Genomic DNA, 19,864 nt, shown 5'->3' on the forward strand with positions numbered 1-19,864 from the left:
CAAGCATTGGTTCAGCTAGAATACGCCTACTGGAACAGCATAAAAAGGGATTTTTATTATTTGTACTGAAGTAGCCTATGGAGAATTTAATAGAGATTGAGACTCTGATATGCTAAGTGGGGTATATACATGTAGTAAGAGTCCCAGCATTGAGGGGTTTATAGTCTAAACAGATAAAATTTCTAGGGAGCAGGGGGAGAACACATATTTTACCCCCAATTTACAGAAAGGGAAACTAAGGCTGAGAGAAATTGTGTGACATTAGGAAAGCCACTTGAAATCTGTAGCAGGGCAGGAAATTGAATCCAGATCTGAGAGCCCCAGCCTAGGGCCCTAACCACAAAACCTGCCTTCTTCTCTGGTGCACAGGAAAAAGAACAGTCTTATTAGCAGAACAATCCAGTGCAGAAGACACACTACAAATGGGACATCAGCAATATCTGTTCCAATAGGAGGGCTTCAAGATGCCATGGGTATGTTCAGTGGCAGAATACAAACTGGAAGCTGTAGTTGAAGCACAGTGCCATTGCTAACTTCTTCCTTCAAACTAGCTTTTATTTCAGTCTGACTAGCAAGAAAGTAGCAGAGACTTTGCAGATCCAATGAATAAACCTTTTCTGAAAGAGGTTTATATTTCTACTTGAGACAGAAAAATAATTGACGTTTCAGCTCTCTCTAGGAACCTGTCTGCAATAATATTGTAAGGCAGTGGTTAACGTACATCACTATAAGAAGGGGCGCTAGTTGGCAGCTGTCAGCACAAGGAAAAATGAGTTGTATTCAAAAGGGATATACAGGCCCATAGTCAGCCCAACTAGTATGTTTATGTTTGAGCCTATAGAACAAAGCAGGCACATGCCTGGCGTCTTCCACCCCAATTTCTACCAGGAGAGAGAATCTACTGTCTTGTATCTTCACATGATATTAATTTTTCTAATGAAATAATGTATCTAGAGAAGTTAGTGTAACACATGACCACAAAGCTAAAAGCATATTACAAACAGGGCAACCTATTACAAATAGATTATAAATTCAACTAGATTAGGGAAACTGATATAGTCCACAATAGCCACTTGATCCCACATAACTGCTTGTAATTCCTGATTTCATCATTCTTTCTTCTAGACCCAAAAACCAGGTGGTTAAAGCAACTCAGCAATGAAATATCAGTTTTCAAATTTCTTGTCTTTTGGGTGCACAGTATTTAGATTTTTCATTTTCAGCAAATAATTCAAGAAATTACTTAGTGTGAGTATCTCTCTCTCTCACACACACACACATACACACACTCTAAAATGGGGAAAAAGTGTCAGACCCCACAATATGAGACTAGTACTTACTATTCCAGAACTAAGATCATCTCTGTTGCAGTCTCATAAACTTCATGTAAATTAATGACCCAAAGGTTACATTGCGCCAACTCAAGGACAGCTATCTCATGGATTATTTCCATTCGACAGTCTTGGCCCTTTCTTCTTTTTCGCATGAATTTTGCTGCAAACTCCTTTTCTGTATCTTTCTTGACACACTTCTTCACCACTGCAAACTTCCCTCTGGAATTAAAGCAAAATATTAAATCAGATGGATGATCCTTAAATTAAGTATTAAAATCACTAGTCAAATTTTAATCAGACTATTTAAAATTAATTTAAAATATTTTAGAAAACTCAAAAGAAACTACAGTGGGAACATTTAGAATATGTTCCAAATTTAGAGTTTTCACTCTGTATCAGTGATATTCCCTACATTTAAAACAGGGGATAATGCTGGAACCAGTAACAGCTCAAACTGGAATATATTTTACGTTTATTCACTGTACCATATTGTATCTACAAAAATTGAGCCTTTCAGTAGAAAAAAAAAATCCATCAATTTCAGGCAGTGAAGGTTACTTATTTGTAACCAGAGTTCTTCAAGATGGCTCTGCATATTCCACTTATGGGTAGCGTGCCGCACAAAGATGCCTAACGGGAGAACAGTCTCCAAGCCATGTTAAAGTGCCTGTGCTCTTATTCCCCCGCACCCCAGCATCCCTGAATGTTCTGAAGCAAGCTTATATAAGGAGGCACAGTGCCCTCTACCACCTCATCTCCTTCCACCACCAAGCCAGAAATACAGAACAAAAAGACAGAGGAGGGGAAGGTGGGAGGGATGTATGAGTATGCAGAGCCATCTCAAAGAACACTGAACTGACCTTAATTTCTTCTTTGAGTAGTTCTGCAAATTCCCACTTACGAGTAGTTTGATGAGTAGTGCTGAAAATAGCCTGGGGGAACCAGAGCCTGAACTGAACAGAAATTGAAAAACCACTCTAACACATCTGGCATCAGACCCTGAAGCAGGGGTGGGCAATAATTTTCACAGGGGGGCCACTCCATGGATTTTGGTAAGTCGTCATGGGCTGCACATTTCTACTATATTAATGGAGCGGATGCAGGGCCTCGGAGGGAGTTTGGGTGCAGGAGGGAGCTCCCAGCTTGGGCAGGGGATTGGAATGCTGGAGGGGGTGAGGGGTGTGGCCTCTGGGAGGGAGTTTGGTGCAGAAGGGGGCTCCGGGCTAGGGTGCAGGAGGGGGTGCATGGTCTGGGAGGGAGTTTGGGTGGGAAAGGGGGTTCTGACCTGGGGCAGGGGGTTGGGGTGTAGTAGGGAGTGCGAGGCATAGGCTCTGGCTGGGAGGTGCTTACCACAGGCAGTTCCTGGCTGGCGGTGCAGCAAAGCTCAGGCAGACTGCCTGTATGCTGTGGCCCCACGCTGCTCCCAGAAGTGGCTGCAGCCGGCTGCTGCTGGCACATCTCTGTGCGCCCCTTGGGTGAAGCGGGTCTCCGTGTGCTGCCTGTGCCCACAAGCAATCACTGGTTTCCAGCCAATGTGAGCTGTGAGGATGGTGCTGGGGGCGGGGGCAGCGCAGAGACCCGCCTCCTGCTCCTCCCGCCAGGGGCATGCAGAGACATGCCAGCATCAGCCGACTGCTTCCAGGAGCGGTGCGGGGCCATGGCAGGCAGGCAGGCAGGCAGCCTGCCTGAGCAGCCCGCTGCGCCACAGGACTTTCAGTGGCTCGGACTCTGAGATCGCGAGGGGGCAAAGGAGGCTGCACAGAAATATTAGACGGGCCGGATCCGGCCTGCAGGCCGTATTTTGCCCACCCTTGCCCTGAAGGCTAATCAAGTGCATAATGTTTAGCAAGAGTGTGCATATCCAGGTTCCAGCCCTGCAAATCTCAGCAACAGTCACTTGGGCGAGCAAAAGATGATGTCACACCTCTAGTGCAATAAGATTGAACCATTGTAGGTACAGGAATTTCTGCGACCATGTAATATTCAAACAGTGTTGTTTAATCAATCTAGAAATAGTCTTGGGAGAGACAGTATGCCCCACAGAATCCCTGTCTAGATTATGTGTATCTCATGCTGATTTTCCAAAACCTTTAGTTCTATTTCACTAATATGCATGAGCTTTCTTTGTATCCAAAATACATAAAAGAGATTCCCCCTCATTAGTATGCAGCATTTCAAATAACAAACACACACTTTCTGATAGTTTTCTAGAATGAAGCAATGCATTCTTCTGCACTGATGAGCATGAGTCTTCAAGAATTGACAGTCAAAGTCTGATCACCCCAAGTAGTCAGGTGGAGGGACTGCGGATCCGGATAAAGAATCCTACTCTATTGCTGAGAAGGAAGATTACATATGAAGACCCCAGGGGAGAGCTGAAGCAGATCCATAAACCTCTGGTAATGTGGCCAAGCCAGGGCAATCGGAATTATCTTTTCCTTGTCCTGAGCAATCGTCACCACTTTCTGGATCAATGAAAAGGGGGGGAGGGGAGAAGCATATAGAAGGCCCCTTCATGAGTGCAGAAGGAAAGAATCGAAGATGGACTGACTGTCTCTTCCTGCTCTCAAGCAGGAGAGGTGCCACTTTGTTGAACCTTGTAGCAAAACGGGTCCACATCTGGTCAACCTTAACTAGAAACAAACGCTCTGAGTCAAGTGATCCTTAAAGGATCATTCGTGCATTTGAGAAAACTTGCTGCGGAGCAGATCTGCGATTACGTTGTCTTCCCCTGCTAAATGCAGGCCCACCAGACTTAAAAATGTCACACAGAATGCACCAGTCCCATAAACTGATCGTTTCTGCATGTAGCCGAGCAGAGTGAGCACCCCCATTTGTTGATGTAAAACAGCCACTGTGTTTTATTTCACTACTTGAACAACCTTCCCACGTATGTGAGGGAGGAACAACGTGAGGGCCAGACGAAGTTTCTCTTAACTCCAACATGTTTATGTGTAAGTCCCGCTGCTGAGAAACCCAGTGATCTCAAACTGTATGATAACTCAGACATGCCTATCCCCCCCAACCATTGTTTGACACATCTGAAGTTATCCTCACTGATGGCGAAGGGGGATTGAACTGGAAGTCTCTGAGGACATGTGCTCTGACTGCCTACCACATCAGCAAGTCCGGAATGTTTCAAGCAATGTTGACTAACGTTTGAAGATTATCCAGATTTGGCTCATTGACCTGAGACATCCAGTGATGCACTGGCCTAATTCCGAGACACTCCAGGAGATTTACATAAGTAGTAGCTGCCATGAGAATCAGGAAGAAAATTACTTTGAGTTCTGACATACTTGAAAGTTTAAAATATTCTTCACTATTTAAAAAAAAATCTGTCCTGTGGTAAAAAGGCTTTTCTGAGTCCAATATGGCACCCAAGAATAAAATGTTGAGTTGAACAGATTTAACTGGACTTTCAGTAGTTGTTCCAGGTCCGGAGGAAAAAAAAAAAGGGTGATTGTATAAGTGATGTGGCTTAATAGATTTTTGGGAACAGCAGCCTTCAACAGTCAATCATCCAGATATACCCTGCTTTCTGAGCTGAGCCACTACCACAGAGAGGCAATTTGTACAATACTCTTGGTCCTGAGGACAGGCCAAATGGGAGCACCTTGTACTGGAAATGGTGTCCTGCCACCACGAAACAAAAGTACTTTTGACAACTGTCTGATAGAAATATGAGAATATGCATTCTTCCAATTGAGAGTCACAAACTAATTCACAGTTAAAATGAACAGATTATGAAGGCCAGAATTAACGTACAGAACCAAAACTTCTAAACATATTTGTTCAAGTGTCTTAAATCTAAAATTGGATTAACTCCTTCCTCCCCCTGCATTCTTCTCCTGTACTAAAAAGTATCTAGAATAAAACCTGACTCCTCAAGGTGTTTGGACACCTCCCTGACAGCTCCTATCAGAAGCAATTTCTGCACTTCTGAAAGTAGAATAGCGTTGTGAGAGGGTTCCTTGAAAAGGGAACGGTATGGGGAACTGAAAGTGCATAGTTTCTCATAGTGAATATAATAGCCCTTTTTCTGTAATTTCAAGGATGTAATAAATCTCAATTTGCTGAAAAAAATGGGCTAGTCTCCAAACTGAGGAAGGCAAAGATCCTTGCTGACTGGTTCTCAATCCTCACATCAAATCTGAGGCTTGGTGTTCAATGAAGATGACAGGGAGGAAGTAGATTGTTGAGATTTAGGCCTTGATTTGAAAGACTTCTTCTGTTGACTCTGGAAAGTCACAGCCTGCTGATGTCATCTTTGATTTGACAAGAAATAAATCAAGGAAGGCTACGGATAATACTGTCTCTGATAATGGAAAGAAAGTAGAAAGTCTTCCAGTAGAAGGAATCAAGCCTAAAGAACAGAGCACTGATCTTGCCTCCTTTAGCTTTTCCAGTCATTCATGTCTTTTCACTGAAAAGACCATCAAAGGGGAGATCTTCCACCTTAATTCTAGTATCCAGAGCCAGAAGAGAAGAGCAAAGCCAAGTATGTCTCCTCTGAGTAACTGCAGAAATCAACGTTCTAACAGAAGAGGCCGAAGTGTCAAATGAAGCCCTGAGAGCATACTTAGCCACATTTTGACCCTCCATTTGGATCACATTAACCAACATCCTTTTATTATCTGGCAAATCCTGTACAAACAATAGCATCCTTTCCCAGAGGTGGGATTGACAGAGAGTCATAACAGCATAATAATTTGCCGTCCCTAATACCAACAGTGGAAGAAGAGAGCACATTTCTTCCTAAGGAATCAATCCTCTTTCTCCTCTCTATCAGCAGGAATGGAATATGCTTGTCCAGACCTCAACCATTGCTGGTAGCAGGTACCAACAAATTATATACAGGGTGTGTATGAAAATACAACCCCCACCCCAAGAGTATTTGATATAATTTGTCTGCCTTCTTGGAAATAGGCTGACAAGAGAAAGGAGTGGATAAAACAGTCTTAACAGGCTGCAGCAGACCATGGAGAATTGGTAACGACATCCTATTCTTGGAGACAGCCCCAAGAATGTCGAACACTAGATAGGTGGTTTCCTCCACTACTACTGAAGGTAAATTCAATGCAGATGTCATGCGATCCATCAGGTCACAGAACTGTGGAGAGTCACCAGAAGGGGAAGAAGCAGAAGCCACTTCCCAGGTGCTCATCTGGTGAAAACTCAGGATCATGGTCTGTGTCAGCAAGCTCTCTTTTAGAATAATAAATTGTCTCCTCTTCTTCTTCAGAATATCTGGCACCACCAAGATGCCTATAGATCCGAAGATTTCTTCACAACCAGTCCCTTTATAAATGAAACAGCTGTCCAGCCATAAAGGAGAGTGTCATGTTGTGGGGTGTAATCCAGCCCAGCGAGAGGTTGTCTCACTGCCTGCTCTGTAAGCGAGTGCCTTAAATGTTATTCTGCTGTGGCTCACAGCCTGTACCCTGCCAGCCAGCAGAAAAGCATACGCTGAATGTGTGTTAAGCAGGTTTGACTCAGTAACTGATTGCAGCAACCTGGTTGTTACACCCCAGCCACACTCTGGCATACACCAGCTCTGGTTATACCCAGTAGAGATGACCCCAACACCTCCCCCTCCCTGAATCTTTCCAAAAGTATGTGCTCTGCGATGTCCTTTCCTCGACTTTTCAGAGAAATAATAAGGTTTGTATGCTCCTCTATAGAGACATAAAGGACAGCTTATCACTTTAACTAGAGTTAACGATCACTAAGTCAAAAATAGACCTGATTTCGTTTAGATTACAAATAAAAACAAAAAGAAAATAGAATATTAAGTTATATCAAGGGATAGAGTTAGAAATGGTACAAGCCAATAAAAGTGAAAACATACTTTCTAGTGGCCAAGACCTAACACAACAAACTATAGCCTTTGTTTTAAAACAAAAGCTCACACTGTATGGAAAGGGATGACACTCGCCAGGTGAAAAATCCATTTGCAAGCCCTGTGTATACAACTATAAAATAAAATGCAACAATTTTTGTGTAATACAACCAGTTCTTACAAAAAAACACAGACCTAGAAGTGTCTGATTAGTTCTCAGACTATGATTATATTTTCTAATACCCTTAGAAGTTTTGTATCTCTGCTTTTAAAAATAAACACTACACTAGGCAGTAACTAGCAAACTAGATCAATTCAAAGGGGCAAGTGTAAGTAAGGACTTTAAAAGCCACCAGTGAAAAAGTTTTTTTAAAAAGAGGCAAAGTTTGAGATCTGGAGGTAGTGCCTTTAAACTGGTTAGTTTTAAATTTGATTCTTATTGAAAAGCACCTCAAATACAACATGCTTTGCTAATCTTTCCACACAAACACCTTAAAAATACTTAAGGTAGTTCTACATATTCCCCTTTCAACTGAACGTGTGTACGGAAGCCCAAATGGCAGCTTGGCATTGTTCTCTGATTGGAACGTTATGTAAGAATGGGCTCTGATCCCCGTAGGGGATTGTATATTTTGTTGTTGGTAACATAAATGGATGCAATTCGAAATCCATTTTGATAGTCGTTGTTTTGAAATGGTTGCACCCTTCAATTGTTCAGTGGTGGAAATGAAGAGTCTCTGTGACTTACAGAAAGGTTTTGTTCTATCTAGGTAGAATGCTAGTGCTCTTCTACCATCTAGAGTGTGGAGAACAGATTCCTGTGTAGATCCATGTGGCTTAGTGTAAAACATAGGTAGATAGAGAGGTTGATTGAGATGGAACGATGAAGGTACCTTCGGTACGAATTTAGGGTGTGGTTGCATAGTCACTTTGTCTTTAAAGAATATGGCGTAAGGAGGATGACCATGAGGGCCCCAATTTCACCCACTCTATGTGCTGAAGTGATCGCGACCAGGAACGCTACCTTCATTGATAAATGTAGTAGAGAATAGGTAGCAAGTGGTTTGAAAGGGGGCTCTGGTAAGTCCTCTGAGGCCTAGGTTTAGGTCCCATGCTGGTGTAGAGTTGCAGACTTTAGGGTACATGTTCTGAATGCCTGTGAGGAAGTGTTTCATAATCAGATGCACGAACGCTGAAAACCATCTATCTTGTGGTGAAAAACAGCTATGGTTTCGAGGTGAACTAATATATAACCCCATCTGTTTCAAACTAACTTAAGTGAACTAATATATAACCCCATCTGTTTCAAACGCAACATGTACTCCTAAACCAAATGTATTGGCGCTGTAAGTTTCGGTATGTATCTGTCGTGAGACCACAAGGAGAACCTCTTCCATTTATGGAGGTAAATGGTACGCACGGTAAGTTTCCTGCTGTTTAGCAACATCTTTTTAACCTCTTCCAAACCAGGTTAATTCGTTGTGATGGAGCCATGGAGAAGCCATGCCTTCAGGCAGAGTTTTCCTAGATTCAGGTGAAGAACAAGACCCTCATCCTGAGAGAGAGGAAGGGTGTACGGGGTGCAAAGCGCCATGCTGTTCAGGTATGGAAACCACATCTGTCTGGGCCACGTCGGAGCTATCAGTATGATCAAGGCTCTGTCGGTCCGTATCTTGTGTATCACTCTGGATAATAATGGTATCTGTGGGAATGCAAACAGGAGAGGCATGTTCCATCAGATGAAAAAGGCATCTCCTAGGGATTGCGGTCCTAGTCCTGCTCATGAGCAAAACCCTGGATGTTTATGGTTTCGGATGTTGCAAACAGATCGATGTGTGGTGACCCCCACATGCGGAATATGTGTTGTGCGATGTTGTCGTTCAGTTCCCATTCATGTTCTTGGGAAAACTGCCTGCTCAATGTGTCTTCCACTGTGTTCTTTTGCCCCGGGAGATACGACACAGTAATGGTAATACTGTGGATAATGCCCCAGTTCTAGCATGTTATGGCTTCTGTGCATAGGGAAAGAGATCGAGCGCCTCCCTGTCTATGTAGAACATATAGGCACGTTGTCTGTCATTATTTGTTTCTTATTGGTAGGAAATGTTGGCACACGTTTTGAACTGCTCATAATTCGAGTAGATTGATGTGTAATAAAGACTCCACAGGAGACCATTTCCCTTGGATTGTGTGTTGGTTCAAGTGTGCACCCAATCCAATCAGTGAGGCATCTGTAGTGATCAGGATGGATGCTGGGTCTTGGTGAAATGGGACCCGCGCACACATTGTGTGGATTTAGCCAGCATTGTAGTGATTGAATGACTTTTGGTGATGGTGGTGACAGGAGTCTGTTTAGACTGTGCTTGCGTGGTATGTAGACTGTTCTCAGCCATCCCTGGAGACAGTACATGTATAGTCATGTGTGCTAGACCACAAGATCGAGGCCGCCATGTGTCCTAATAGTTATAGGCAGGTGTGTGCAGAGCCTTTTGGACTGTTTGTGACTACCAATAAGAGTGGTCATTGTGGAGAATCTGGTCATTAGTAATGAAGCTTTAGCTCCTATCGAGTCTAGGTAAGCTCCGATGAATTCTAGTTGTTGAACCAGAACTAGGGTAGATTTCTTCTCATTTATTTGTAACCCTCGGGTATGGAAAAGTGTCAGTCGTTTGTGTGAAGTGTATTGCTTTTGCTTGAGTGCAACCCTTCAACAGACAATCATCCAAGTATGGGAATATCATAATTCCTTGTCTGTGTAGGTGTGCTGCTACTACAGCCAGGGTTTTGGAGCTGTCGAAAGTCCGAATGGTAACACACTGTATTGGAAGTGGTCTCTCCCTACTGTGAGCTGTAGGAATTGTCTGCATGCAGGGTGTATAGCGATGTGAAAATATGCATCTTGTAGGTTGAAAGGTGAAAACCAGTCCTCTTCTTCCAGCGCTGGAATCACTGACGTCAGCGTGACCATCCTGAATTTGTGGGTACGCACAAATTCGTTGAGTTTTCTGAGATCTAAAATGGGTTTCCATCCTCCATGTTTCTTTTGAGTCAAGAAGTAGTGGGAATAGAACCCCTACCCCCTGTGTTGTACTGGAACATGTCCCACAGCACCTAGCTGTACAAGATGGTTTAATTCTTGTCGTAGAAGATGCTTGTGAGATGGCTCCCTGAAGAGGGACGGGGAAGACGGATGGTATAACTAGAATGTCCTATCTCCACTACCCAGTGATCTGTGATGATGGATGCCTAAGCTTGGTAAAATGGCTGTAGTTGGTGACCAAACACCTGGGTAGGTTGTGTAATATATACGCTGGTTGTCGGGGAGGTTGATCAGACCCTTGACCAAATCTTCAAAATTGCATCTTGGTTGGTGGTGCCTGTGACGCAGTTGACTGGGACTGAGGTGGTTGGTGTCTCTGGCACGAATTGTCCAATGGTCTCTGGTGCCGGAGACAACGTATCCCTGTTTTGGTTATAAGGTTGGTATCTCCTCCATCTATTAGGGTATGTATATATGCCCAGGGTTCAGAGTGCTGTTCTAGAGTCCTTCATTGAGTGTAGGACTTCACCGGTCTTCACGGAAAATAATTTCGCTCTGTCAAAGGGAAGGTCTTCAACTTTAATTTGGAGGCCCTTTGAGATTCCGGAGGATTGTAACCAGGATGCCCGTCTTATGACTATAGCTGTAGCCATCATGTGAGCGGCCGTGCCCGTGACATCAAGGGACACCTGTAGTGCTGTCCTCACGACTAGCTGTCCCTCGGTTACGACAGATTGGAATTGCTCCCTTCTGTCCTCTGGGATGTCCGCAGGGAACTCATTAAGTTTCTCATAATTGTCATGGTCATACTTAGCCAGTACGGCGGTGTAATTGGCCATGCAAAACTGGAGAGTCACAGACAAATAGACTTTGCGACCTAACAAATCCAGTCTCTTAGAGTCCTTGTCACGTGATATAGATTTATACTGGGGTTGCTTCCCCAGTTGGTTCACCGCATCCACCACCAAGGAGTTTGGTTGAGGGTACAAGAATAGGAAATCCATGCAGTTTTTGGACACATAAAATTTCCTATCCACTCTTTTGCTGATTGATATGGTATGGGGGTATGGTAGCTGGAGTTTGCCATACTGATTCTACTAGTTCCAGGAAGGTACTATTAATTGGTAATGTTATCTTTGTAGAGGATGCCGGGTGTCATATTTTTAGGCGCTAATGTTGATTTTCAGTCTCATGTTCCAGAGGGATGTTCTGACTTTGTGCGACCCATTTGAGTAAGTCCTGGAATCGTTTTGAGTCATCTGTGATGGCAGACAGAGATGGCAATACCGCCTTGTCTGGAGATGAAGATAAATTGTGGGCTGGTGAGCAGTCTTGTGGATTGGAATCCTCCAACTCCTTGGAATCCACATGCACCTCCGAGGGCTCAGTGGCTGTCACTGTAGAAGGGTGAATCTGTCACCTCTGTGGGGTGTGAGGTCTGTATGTCTGAGATCTGTAGATTGCCCATGGGTCCCATTGTGCCCAGTGCATTGGGAATGGCATGGGTGGGCACATCCATGGGTTAAGCCAGACATGGGGGCACGTCCCTGTAACCGTTTCCTGGCACTTGTATGGGATGGAGAGGAATGTCCTGAATAGAAGACTGCCTCTTTTAGGTCATCTTCCTCATCGCTTAAAAATTGCGGGGCATTAGGTGAATCCATCTGTACTGGTGCAGTCGGCACCAGAGAACAGTCTGTGCTGTGTACAGGTGAGCCAGGCTCGAATGGTATCTCAGTGCCAGTTGATTGAGTGAGGGAGCGCGGTCCCATGGGCATTGGTGCCATGCTCTTATGTGTAGACATCATCTGTGATATTAGTCCTGTTGGTACCGTCAACTTATGCGTGGCCTCTGTTGATGCCAGTGATGCCGACTTAGTGCGTTCATGCATTGGCTCTGCAGCATGTGGTACCAGTGGAGGTGGCATGGTAATCAGAGGCGGCATTGGCACCGTGTCCTTCCTCAAGGCATTCGGTGCCATGGAGTACAAGGCTCATTTGTGCCTACTACTCGACACCTAATCTCCGCTGGCATAGGTCCCAATACAGATGGTGCCGGAGGTGCCTGGAGCATCAAACATGCTCACCCTGCTGGCCGTCGGCACCAAGGGTAGTGATCATGCTGGAGACAGTTTCCTCTTCAACAGTTCTCTGTGGGTTGGAGATGCCTCCCTCTTCCTTGATTTTCTGGAGGAAAGGGAACTCAATCTGTCCAGCGAGGAGGCACACAGGGAATCCCCCGATGGGTTTTTTTCCGAGATGGAGACGGTGGCATTAGGGATTTCTCCATAAGGATCATTTTAAGTCTGAGATCCCTATCCCTCCTTGCTCTGGCTTTAAGATTGCTGCTGTGGTTGCATTTTTGAGGGATGTGCACCTCCCCCAAGCAACTGAGTGTCCATCGGAGACAGGCATAGCATCCTTACACAAAGTGCAGCGTTTAAAACCAGGGATGCCTGGCATTTTCGTTACCCAATTTTGTCGTGGTATAAGGAGATAGAAATGGAGAGGAAAGCTCTTCAATTATATATCTTTTAAACAGGGAAAGGCTAAGTGGTTCAACAGAAACCTAAGACTAACTATTAACTAATTACTGGGAGCTAAACTTAACTATTTCTAAATCTTTTCTAGGTAAATTTCTGACACCTGGAGCTCCATCTGCAGCTGAGGGCGGTCAAGAAGGAACTGAGGGGGTCAGGACGCGCGAGCACTAGATGAAGCGCCAACAGTACCGTGAGACAGCTACTGCACACGCACATCCCAACCAGGCACTGCTCCCAAAAACCTCTGATCAGCAGCGCCAGGACACATCGACACCTGAAGTGGAGCATCCACAGGGACAGCTCTCAAAGAAGAACTTAACCATACTAAATACCTCAGTGGAGAAAAAAAAAGTTACACTGTCAAGACTCCACTAATAGGAGGCTACAGCTTTAGACTCGGGAGTCTTTCAGCTTTATTTAAATGGGACCTACTTAATCTAAATCACAGGCATGATTTAAGTCCACATTTTCTCACAGTGGAATTAGAAATATCAGATATTTCCACCCATGTGCAGGGACAGAAAACATTTTTGATAGCTGGGTGCTAACTGTTGGCAAAATATTGACTAAGTGGCAACTCCTGCAATGCCAGGAAGAACAGATACTTATCAACCTCTTTTGAGGTTGTTTTACAGTCCTAGGATTTCAAGCAAGTTTCAAAAAAATTCACGAAGGCATCCAAAAAATTGGGCACCAAGGCATCCATCCACCAAAGTACTTAAACACATGGCTAATTTGACTTCACTGGCTACTGTTGTAGTGCTTCTCTGTGTTATTTTAAACTTCCTTTAAATGAGTCACTGTTATAGACCGACATGTTGAAAGAGGTGGTGCTGAACAATTCAATTAGATTGCAGTAAATCTTCAGGACTAGATTATTATAGGTGAGGCTCATAATGCTGCTAATTATGGAGGTTTTCTGACACCTCCCATTGTAAGACTGTTTTCAGTTGCTTACAAAACTTTGTCCAACTTTAACCATTTAGGCTGAAATTTATCATGCTAAGCTGGGGCTCTGACAGTGAACCTGGAGGGGGACAGTAAGACTGGCTAAGCAAGGAGACTTGGAAGAGGAGCCAGAAGAGTGGAAACTGGGACTGGGAGGGGGAACCTGGGGTGGGGAAGAGAAGGGGCAGAAGAGTCTATGACCACTTCAGCACAATCTCCTCCAGTGCCTGGAATGGAATCCAAGATTCCTGGAGTTTCACCATTCCTCTGCTGTCAGCAAATATATCTGTGAAACCAACTGGCAAAATGTGCATCTCAAATCCTGCGTAGTGCTGGTCCAGATAGCAGCAATATGTTGTCATCTTCTATCAGTTACTCTGGTAGCTCAAGTGGCAGGGGTCTGTGAAGTGGATCTAAAGATTCCAACCCTGCTGACTACATGTGGGTGCCAATAGGATGCCACATAATGGAATTTCTCCCTCCCTCCCCCCAGTTTTGTCTTTGTAAAGATTTAGGAAATTATACAGAAAACTATGTTAATAGACCATTAAGGTTGCAAAATAAAGCATTCAGAAGTTAGAAAATGCCTTCATTAAGGTTGCTTGTGCAAGTCAGACCCCTTGTGCATATGCGCTATAATACAGTATTTAGTAACATGATTGCAGACTATTTGCCACATTTTGTGTGTGTAATATACATACAAGAGTACTAAAGTACTTTAAGAAAAATGGCTACTGAACTGCTAATAAAGATGTTTTGCATTAAAGTCAATTACCGCACTGGAGAGTAACAAAAGTACCTATCTTAAAGGAACTAGATGTGATCTTGGAAATTACGCATCAGTCAACCTTACTGTAGTATCAGGTAAGCTGGTTGAATCAATTTAGAAAAGAATGATAAGACCTCTTGATATGGTAGCAACAAATCAGCTTGACAAATAAGAAAATCATGTCTCTCTAGTCTACGAGGGTATGTCAATAAAGTAGTGCAGCAGGAGAAATGGCTGACACTGTATTTGAATAAAGGTTTTATAAAGTTTCTAACAAAGTTCTACAGAGGATTTGGAAATCAATCATAGCGTGAGAAGTAATGTACTGTCACAAATTAGAAACGGGCAAAAAAGAAAGGCTATACTTCATACAGTAACTATTTCTTGATGTGTGGTCCCTCTCAGTATTCCACTGGGGTGTGCATGTGCTCCACATGTGTGAGACCAGAAGATTCTTGCTAGCAGTGTCCATTGGTCCACATCTGCACCCTTTTACTCCTTCTGCTCTGAGCCAACAGCATGAGGGATGGTGCAGACTGACTACCTCTCCAGCTACCTTTCTGCCATGAATACCATTAAACACACTGCAGCAGAAGGGAAGGAGGGAGGGTAGTTGAACAGATAGTGACCACACATCTTGATCTCCAGTTACTGTACAAGGTAAGTAACTTCACCTCTCTTAGCTCTTCAAGAGATGGGTTGTATTATTCCACTATAAGTGAGTCACAAGCAGTAGTCATTGAGGAGAAGGGTCCAAAGATCCTTGCTGTACTACTGATTGGAGAACTGCTCTGCCAAAGGATGTCAGCTATAGTAGCTTGCACCAGGGCATGATGTTTCACAGAAGCGTGAGCAGAGCTCCGTGTTGCTTCTTTACAGGAGAGTGTCATCTTAAGTGAGGCTACTGATGCAGCCTAGGCTCTAGTGGAGTGGGCCTTCACATCTTGTTGGGGAGGAGTCCATCAAAAATATCTTCTGATGGGAGGCTGGGGTTAGAAGGACTATGGGGCGGGGGGGGGGAAGGGGGAAGAGACATTATGTTTGCTACATTGCACCTTCTAATGCTTCCTGAGTGACTTCTAACCCTTTTGATGATAAAAGGGTTAAGGGGCTGGGTGTTGTTTGTAGAGCTATGATTTGTGGAATTTTTGCTATGGTGCTTGAGTATAGAGGCCTAGTGAGCAGAGAGTTACCTTTAAGTCCTTTCAGGAATGCAGCAACTCAACTGTCTTCTCACTAAACAAACAGTTTCCCCTCAAAGGGCTGATCCTCCACCATGAACTGGACATCCTTGGGAAATCTGGAGGATTAGAGCCACAACAACCAATGCACGACCACAGAAGTTGCCATCAAGAACAACATTATATCTGCTGTATCAACTAAGGCTTGAAGGGATGCTCTGGCTAGCAATTTACCCTCAATGAGTGCTTGGAATTGCAGCCTATCTTTTTGTGGGAATTAGTGAATTCCTCAAACTTAGTATAATTAATAAAATCATATTCTGACATTAAGGTTTGGTAATTTGCTATGTGAAACTGTACACTCAAAGTCAATATTTTTCTTCCAAAAAGTTATAAGTATTTAGCTTTCTTATCAGAGGGGAGTAGACACGGTCTACTTCTCTCAGTAACAGCTTGTACTACTAATGAATTCAGAGCAGGGCATATAAATAAAAATTCTGCCCTTTAGATGGCACAGAGTACTTCTCCATTCTTTTTGGAGTGAAGGCACAAGTGGCTGGAGTGTGCCAGATGGTCTTGGCTGATTCTAAAATGGCTTCGTTAATGGGACCAGTCTCTGGAGAATGCAGAGTAAATTATGAGGAATGTCCTGCAATTCCTCCAGAGGGATACGGAATGTGTCTGCAATCCTCCTCAGTAAATCTTCAAGTTGCCTGTTACCACTAGGCAGTGATGGTGAAGCCAGTACAATCACATCTGGAGATGAAGATGACATTAGGGCTGGTGGTTCTGTCTGATCTAGTTCCTCCTCTTCCTCCACTAGTTCTTGAGGAGGTTCGGGATCTTCTCTGCGAACGAAGTGTTGTCTGGATTCCCAATGGGATCATCTAGATTCAAGATATTGCATGTATGGATCCGATAGTATCCAGTAAGGCCAGTTTGAGAGGTCAAATGGAAATTGGGATAGTCACCATGGAGGAGACTACCACTAGTCTCCAGGTGCACAATCCCTCTTATGAAATCAGGATGGTGCCTATGAGACTCTGGGTCCTCTGTCTGGACTGATCCTTTGTCTCTATGGGAGTGGTGATGATCTCTGTCATAAATATAAAGGGAAGGGTAAACCCCTTTGAAATCCCTCCTGGCCAGGGGAAAGCTCCTCTCACCTGTAAAGGGTTAAGAAGCTAAAGGTAACCTCGCTGGCACCTGACCAAAATGACCAATGAGGAGACAAGATACTTTCAAAAGCTGGGAGGAGGGAGACAAACAAAGGTTTTGTGTCTGTCTGTATGCTGCTCTTGCCAGAGACAGAACAGGAATGGAGTCTTAGAACTTTTAGTAAGTAATCTAGCTAGGTATGTGTTAGATTATGATTCCTTTAAATGGCTGAGAAAAGCATTGTGCTGAATAGAATAACTATTTCTGTCTGTGCATCTTTTTTGTAACTTAAGGTTTTGCCTAGAGGGGTTCTCTATGTTTTTGAATCTAATTACCCTGTAAGATATCTACCATCCTGATTTTACAGGGGGGATTTCTTTATTTCTATTTACTTCTATTTTTTATTAAAAGTCTTCTTGTAAAAACTGAATGCTTTTTCATTGTTCTCAGATCCAAGGGTTTGGGTCTGTGGTCACCTATGCAAATTGGTGAGGCTTTTTATCCAACATTTCCCAGGAAAGGAGGGGTGCAAGTGTTGGGAGGATTGTTCATTGTTCTTAAGATCCAAGGGTCTGGGTCTGTAGTCACCTAGGCAAATTGGTGAGGCTTTTTACTAAACCTTGTCCAGGAAGTGGGGTGCAAGGTTTTGGGAAGTATTTTGGGGGGAAAGACGCGTCCAAACAGCTCTTCCCCAGTAACCAGTATTAGTTTGGTGGTGGTAGCGGCCATTCCAAGGATAACGGGTGTAATATTTTGTACCTTGGGGAAGTTTTGACCTAAGCTGGTAAAGATAAGCTTAGGGGGGTTTTCATGCAGGTCCCCACATCTGTACCCTAGAGTTCAGAGTGGGGGAGGAACCTTGACAATCTCCCACTAAACCTGACTTTTCAGAAGCACTGGCAGTTTTGAATTCTATGGATGGTGCTGCCTTATTATGCCCAACTGGTAGACTGTAGGGAGAGCCACTCACCAGTACCTTGCATGCTCTGGACCAGTGGTGTAGAGACCTTCCTGGTCAGAACGGGTTCCAACAGAATTGGGGATTCCAAGACCACATAGATGGACTTGTCCTTGGGGGCCTCATATGTATCTCCTAATGCAAGTGAACAGACTGGCTTGTCTTTCTGTGGTGTCAGCGGTTTGATCTCACTGCTGTCTTCAGTACCAAGAACTCCTTTTCTTGGTGCATTGGTACCATTAGTGTAGGAGGTATCTACTTTTGTTATTCCCTCATCTGTATTGGGGACAGTCCAGCTCCTGCACTTAGCATTGGTTTTGGGGCACTTCTGCCCTTCAGAGCCAAGAGAATGGTACCGTGCTCCTTATGAGCTTCTGAAACTCCCTACAGGGGTGTAGAGTTTGACCTAACTTGGAGGTTATTGGAGAATAGGGATGTAAGTATCATTTAAAAGAGTACCCATTTAGACTATTAAAATTATCAGTTAACTTGTTAACAAGTTCACTATCTACCCCTGGCTTGGGGGGCGGCACCCTACTGTCTCTCCTTGGAGAGCTGTGGGCTGGGGATCATTTGCATGTGCATGACTGGGCACCTTGCACTGATCACACCCTCTCCCAGTTACTAGGTGTTACCTAATGCGGCTAGTTTGGCGGATCGCTGCCGGGATGCATCCCTGCCCAGCAGTGCCAGGGCAGATCCAAATGTTCTAGTAGATCCAATGGTTCCCAGGCAGACCCACCGCTGCAGCCAGCTGCAAGAGAAGCAGAGCTGGAGAGGAGGGGGTTGCCAGGCTGCCCCCAGCAGTGCCCTCTCTGCCAGGCATGGGCTGATCCAGCAGTGCTCCGAGCTGTGAGAACGCTGCAAGCTTCAGTGCTTCCCTCCCCCTGGCTATTGCTGTAGCGTTTTTAATGTGCACATTAGGTATTACAAGGTCACAAAATTATTTTATCAGTCTTACTCGTGGGGGAATTCTGCACCATTGTGCAATGCAGAATTTTGCAGAAATTAACGTTGTGCGCAGAGAATTTCCTTTCACCCACAGAAATGGGCTGCAGTGCTGCTAGCTGCCACTAGAAGCCACTGGACTCGACAGAGCCCAGCTTGCACATAGAAGACACTACTGGGGGGAGGAAGAGGGAGCTAGAGGGTTCCTGGCAACTGCAGTTCCCAGCATGCCCTGAGGGAAGGAGCAGGGAACTCCATGCAAGCCTGGGACTGAAAATCAGGCTGGTTCTCCCTCTGCATCCCTGGGCTCTGGGGGGAGAAGGGGACGGGTGTCTGGGGAAGGTGGACCCTGCAGCTGGGCTCTGGGGAGGGATTGGGTGCAGGTAACTGAACTGGGGGGACCCTACGTTTGGGCTCTGGGAAAGAACGGTTTGGGTGTATTGGCGGGGGGGGGGGGGAACCCCGCAGGTGGGCTATGGGAGGGGGGAAGGAGACAGAGAAACAGGAACTGGGTTGTCATAGAGGTTTCTTTAATTCTCTGCTCCTTGGGGAATCTGTCTGTGTCTGTATTGTTACAGATATACTTGCTGACAGGTATTCTGAAATAAAATTACCAAAATAACTGAAACTAGTGTGATTATGCAGCAAGATACTGACAAATAAAATTTGCAGAATTTTAAAATATTGTGCTCAGAATTTTTAGGCGCAGAATGCCCCAGGAATACAATCTGTTTTAACTGCAATATATTAATGGTAAGACTAATACTTACTGGTTAACCATTTAACATTTTACATCTTTATTGGAGAAGAGGCCCTCTTATTGGATGAGGGCCCAGAGGAGGGATTTCTTATCTCTTGCGAGAGTGCTTCCTACCTTCCTCATGCCCGTTTGGGCTAGTCCCTTGCTCTACTCCTACAAACCTTGGAGCTGAAGGCCACTGAGCAGTGCCTTCTTGATGCCTCCACCTGACGTACAAGGGTATCTGACAGGCCAGGGTTGGACTGAGGCTTCATGGCATAATCCATTGGAAGTCTTCCAACCCAGTGCTCACAAATTTAGCAAATTTGACTTTGGAAGGATTGGCAAATACCACACTTTGAGGGGATGTGAGCCTCACCTAGGCAGTAGAGGCACTTGAGGTA

At 44.5% G+C, this 19,864-nt stretch overlaps 2 protein-coding genes across 6 annotated transcripts in view; one reads left to right on the top strand and one right to left on the bottom strand.

Annotated features, from left to right (window-relative positions):
• Window positions 1-14,486, top strand: part of COA1 (cytochrome c oxidase assembly factor 1) — a 131,724-nt gene extending 117,238 nt beyond the window's left edge. Inside the window, exons 7-8 of one of the 5 annotated variants that reach the window (XR_012667138.1) lie at window positions 8,647-11,652; window positions 12,848-14,486. Coding sequence is in view for 1 of the 5 variants with exons in the window: in XM_075125598.1 (XP_074981699.1) it covers window positions 8,647-8,704 (58 nt within the window). In the remaining 4 variants the exon portion in view is untranslated. Of the gene's footprint in view, window positions 1-8,646 lie in introns of all 5 variants that reach the window. The other 4 variants (XR_012667141.1, XR_012667139.1, XR_012667140.1 and 1 more) reach the window with 4 other exon arrangements.
• The window catches only part of STK17A (serine/threonine kinase 17a), a 61,155-nt gene that overhangs the window by 31,386 nt on the left and 9,905 nt on the right, over window positions 1-19,864 (bottom strand). Inside the window, exon 2 of the mRNA XM_048839097.2 lies at window positions 1,341-1,553. Coding sequence (XP_048695054.2) covers window positions 1,341-1,553 — 213 coding nt within the window. The remainder of the gene's footprint in view (window positions 1-1,340; window positions 1,554-19,864) is intronic.

This window comes from Caretta caretta, chromosome 2 (assembly GCF_965140235.1).
Source record: "Caretta caretta isolate rCarCar2 chromosome 2, rCarCar1.hap1, whole genome shotgun sequence".
Lineage (NCBI taxonomy): Eukaryota > Metazoa > Chordata > Testudines > Cheloniidae > Caretta > Caretta caretta.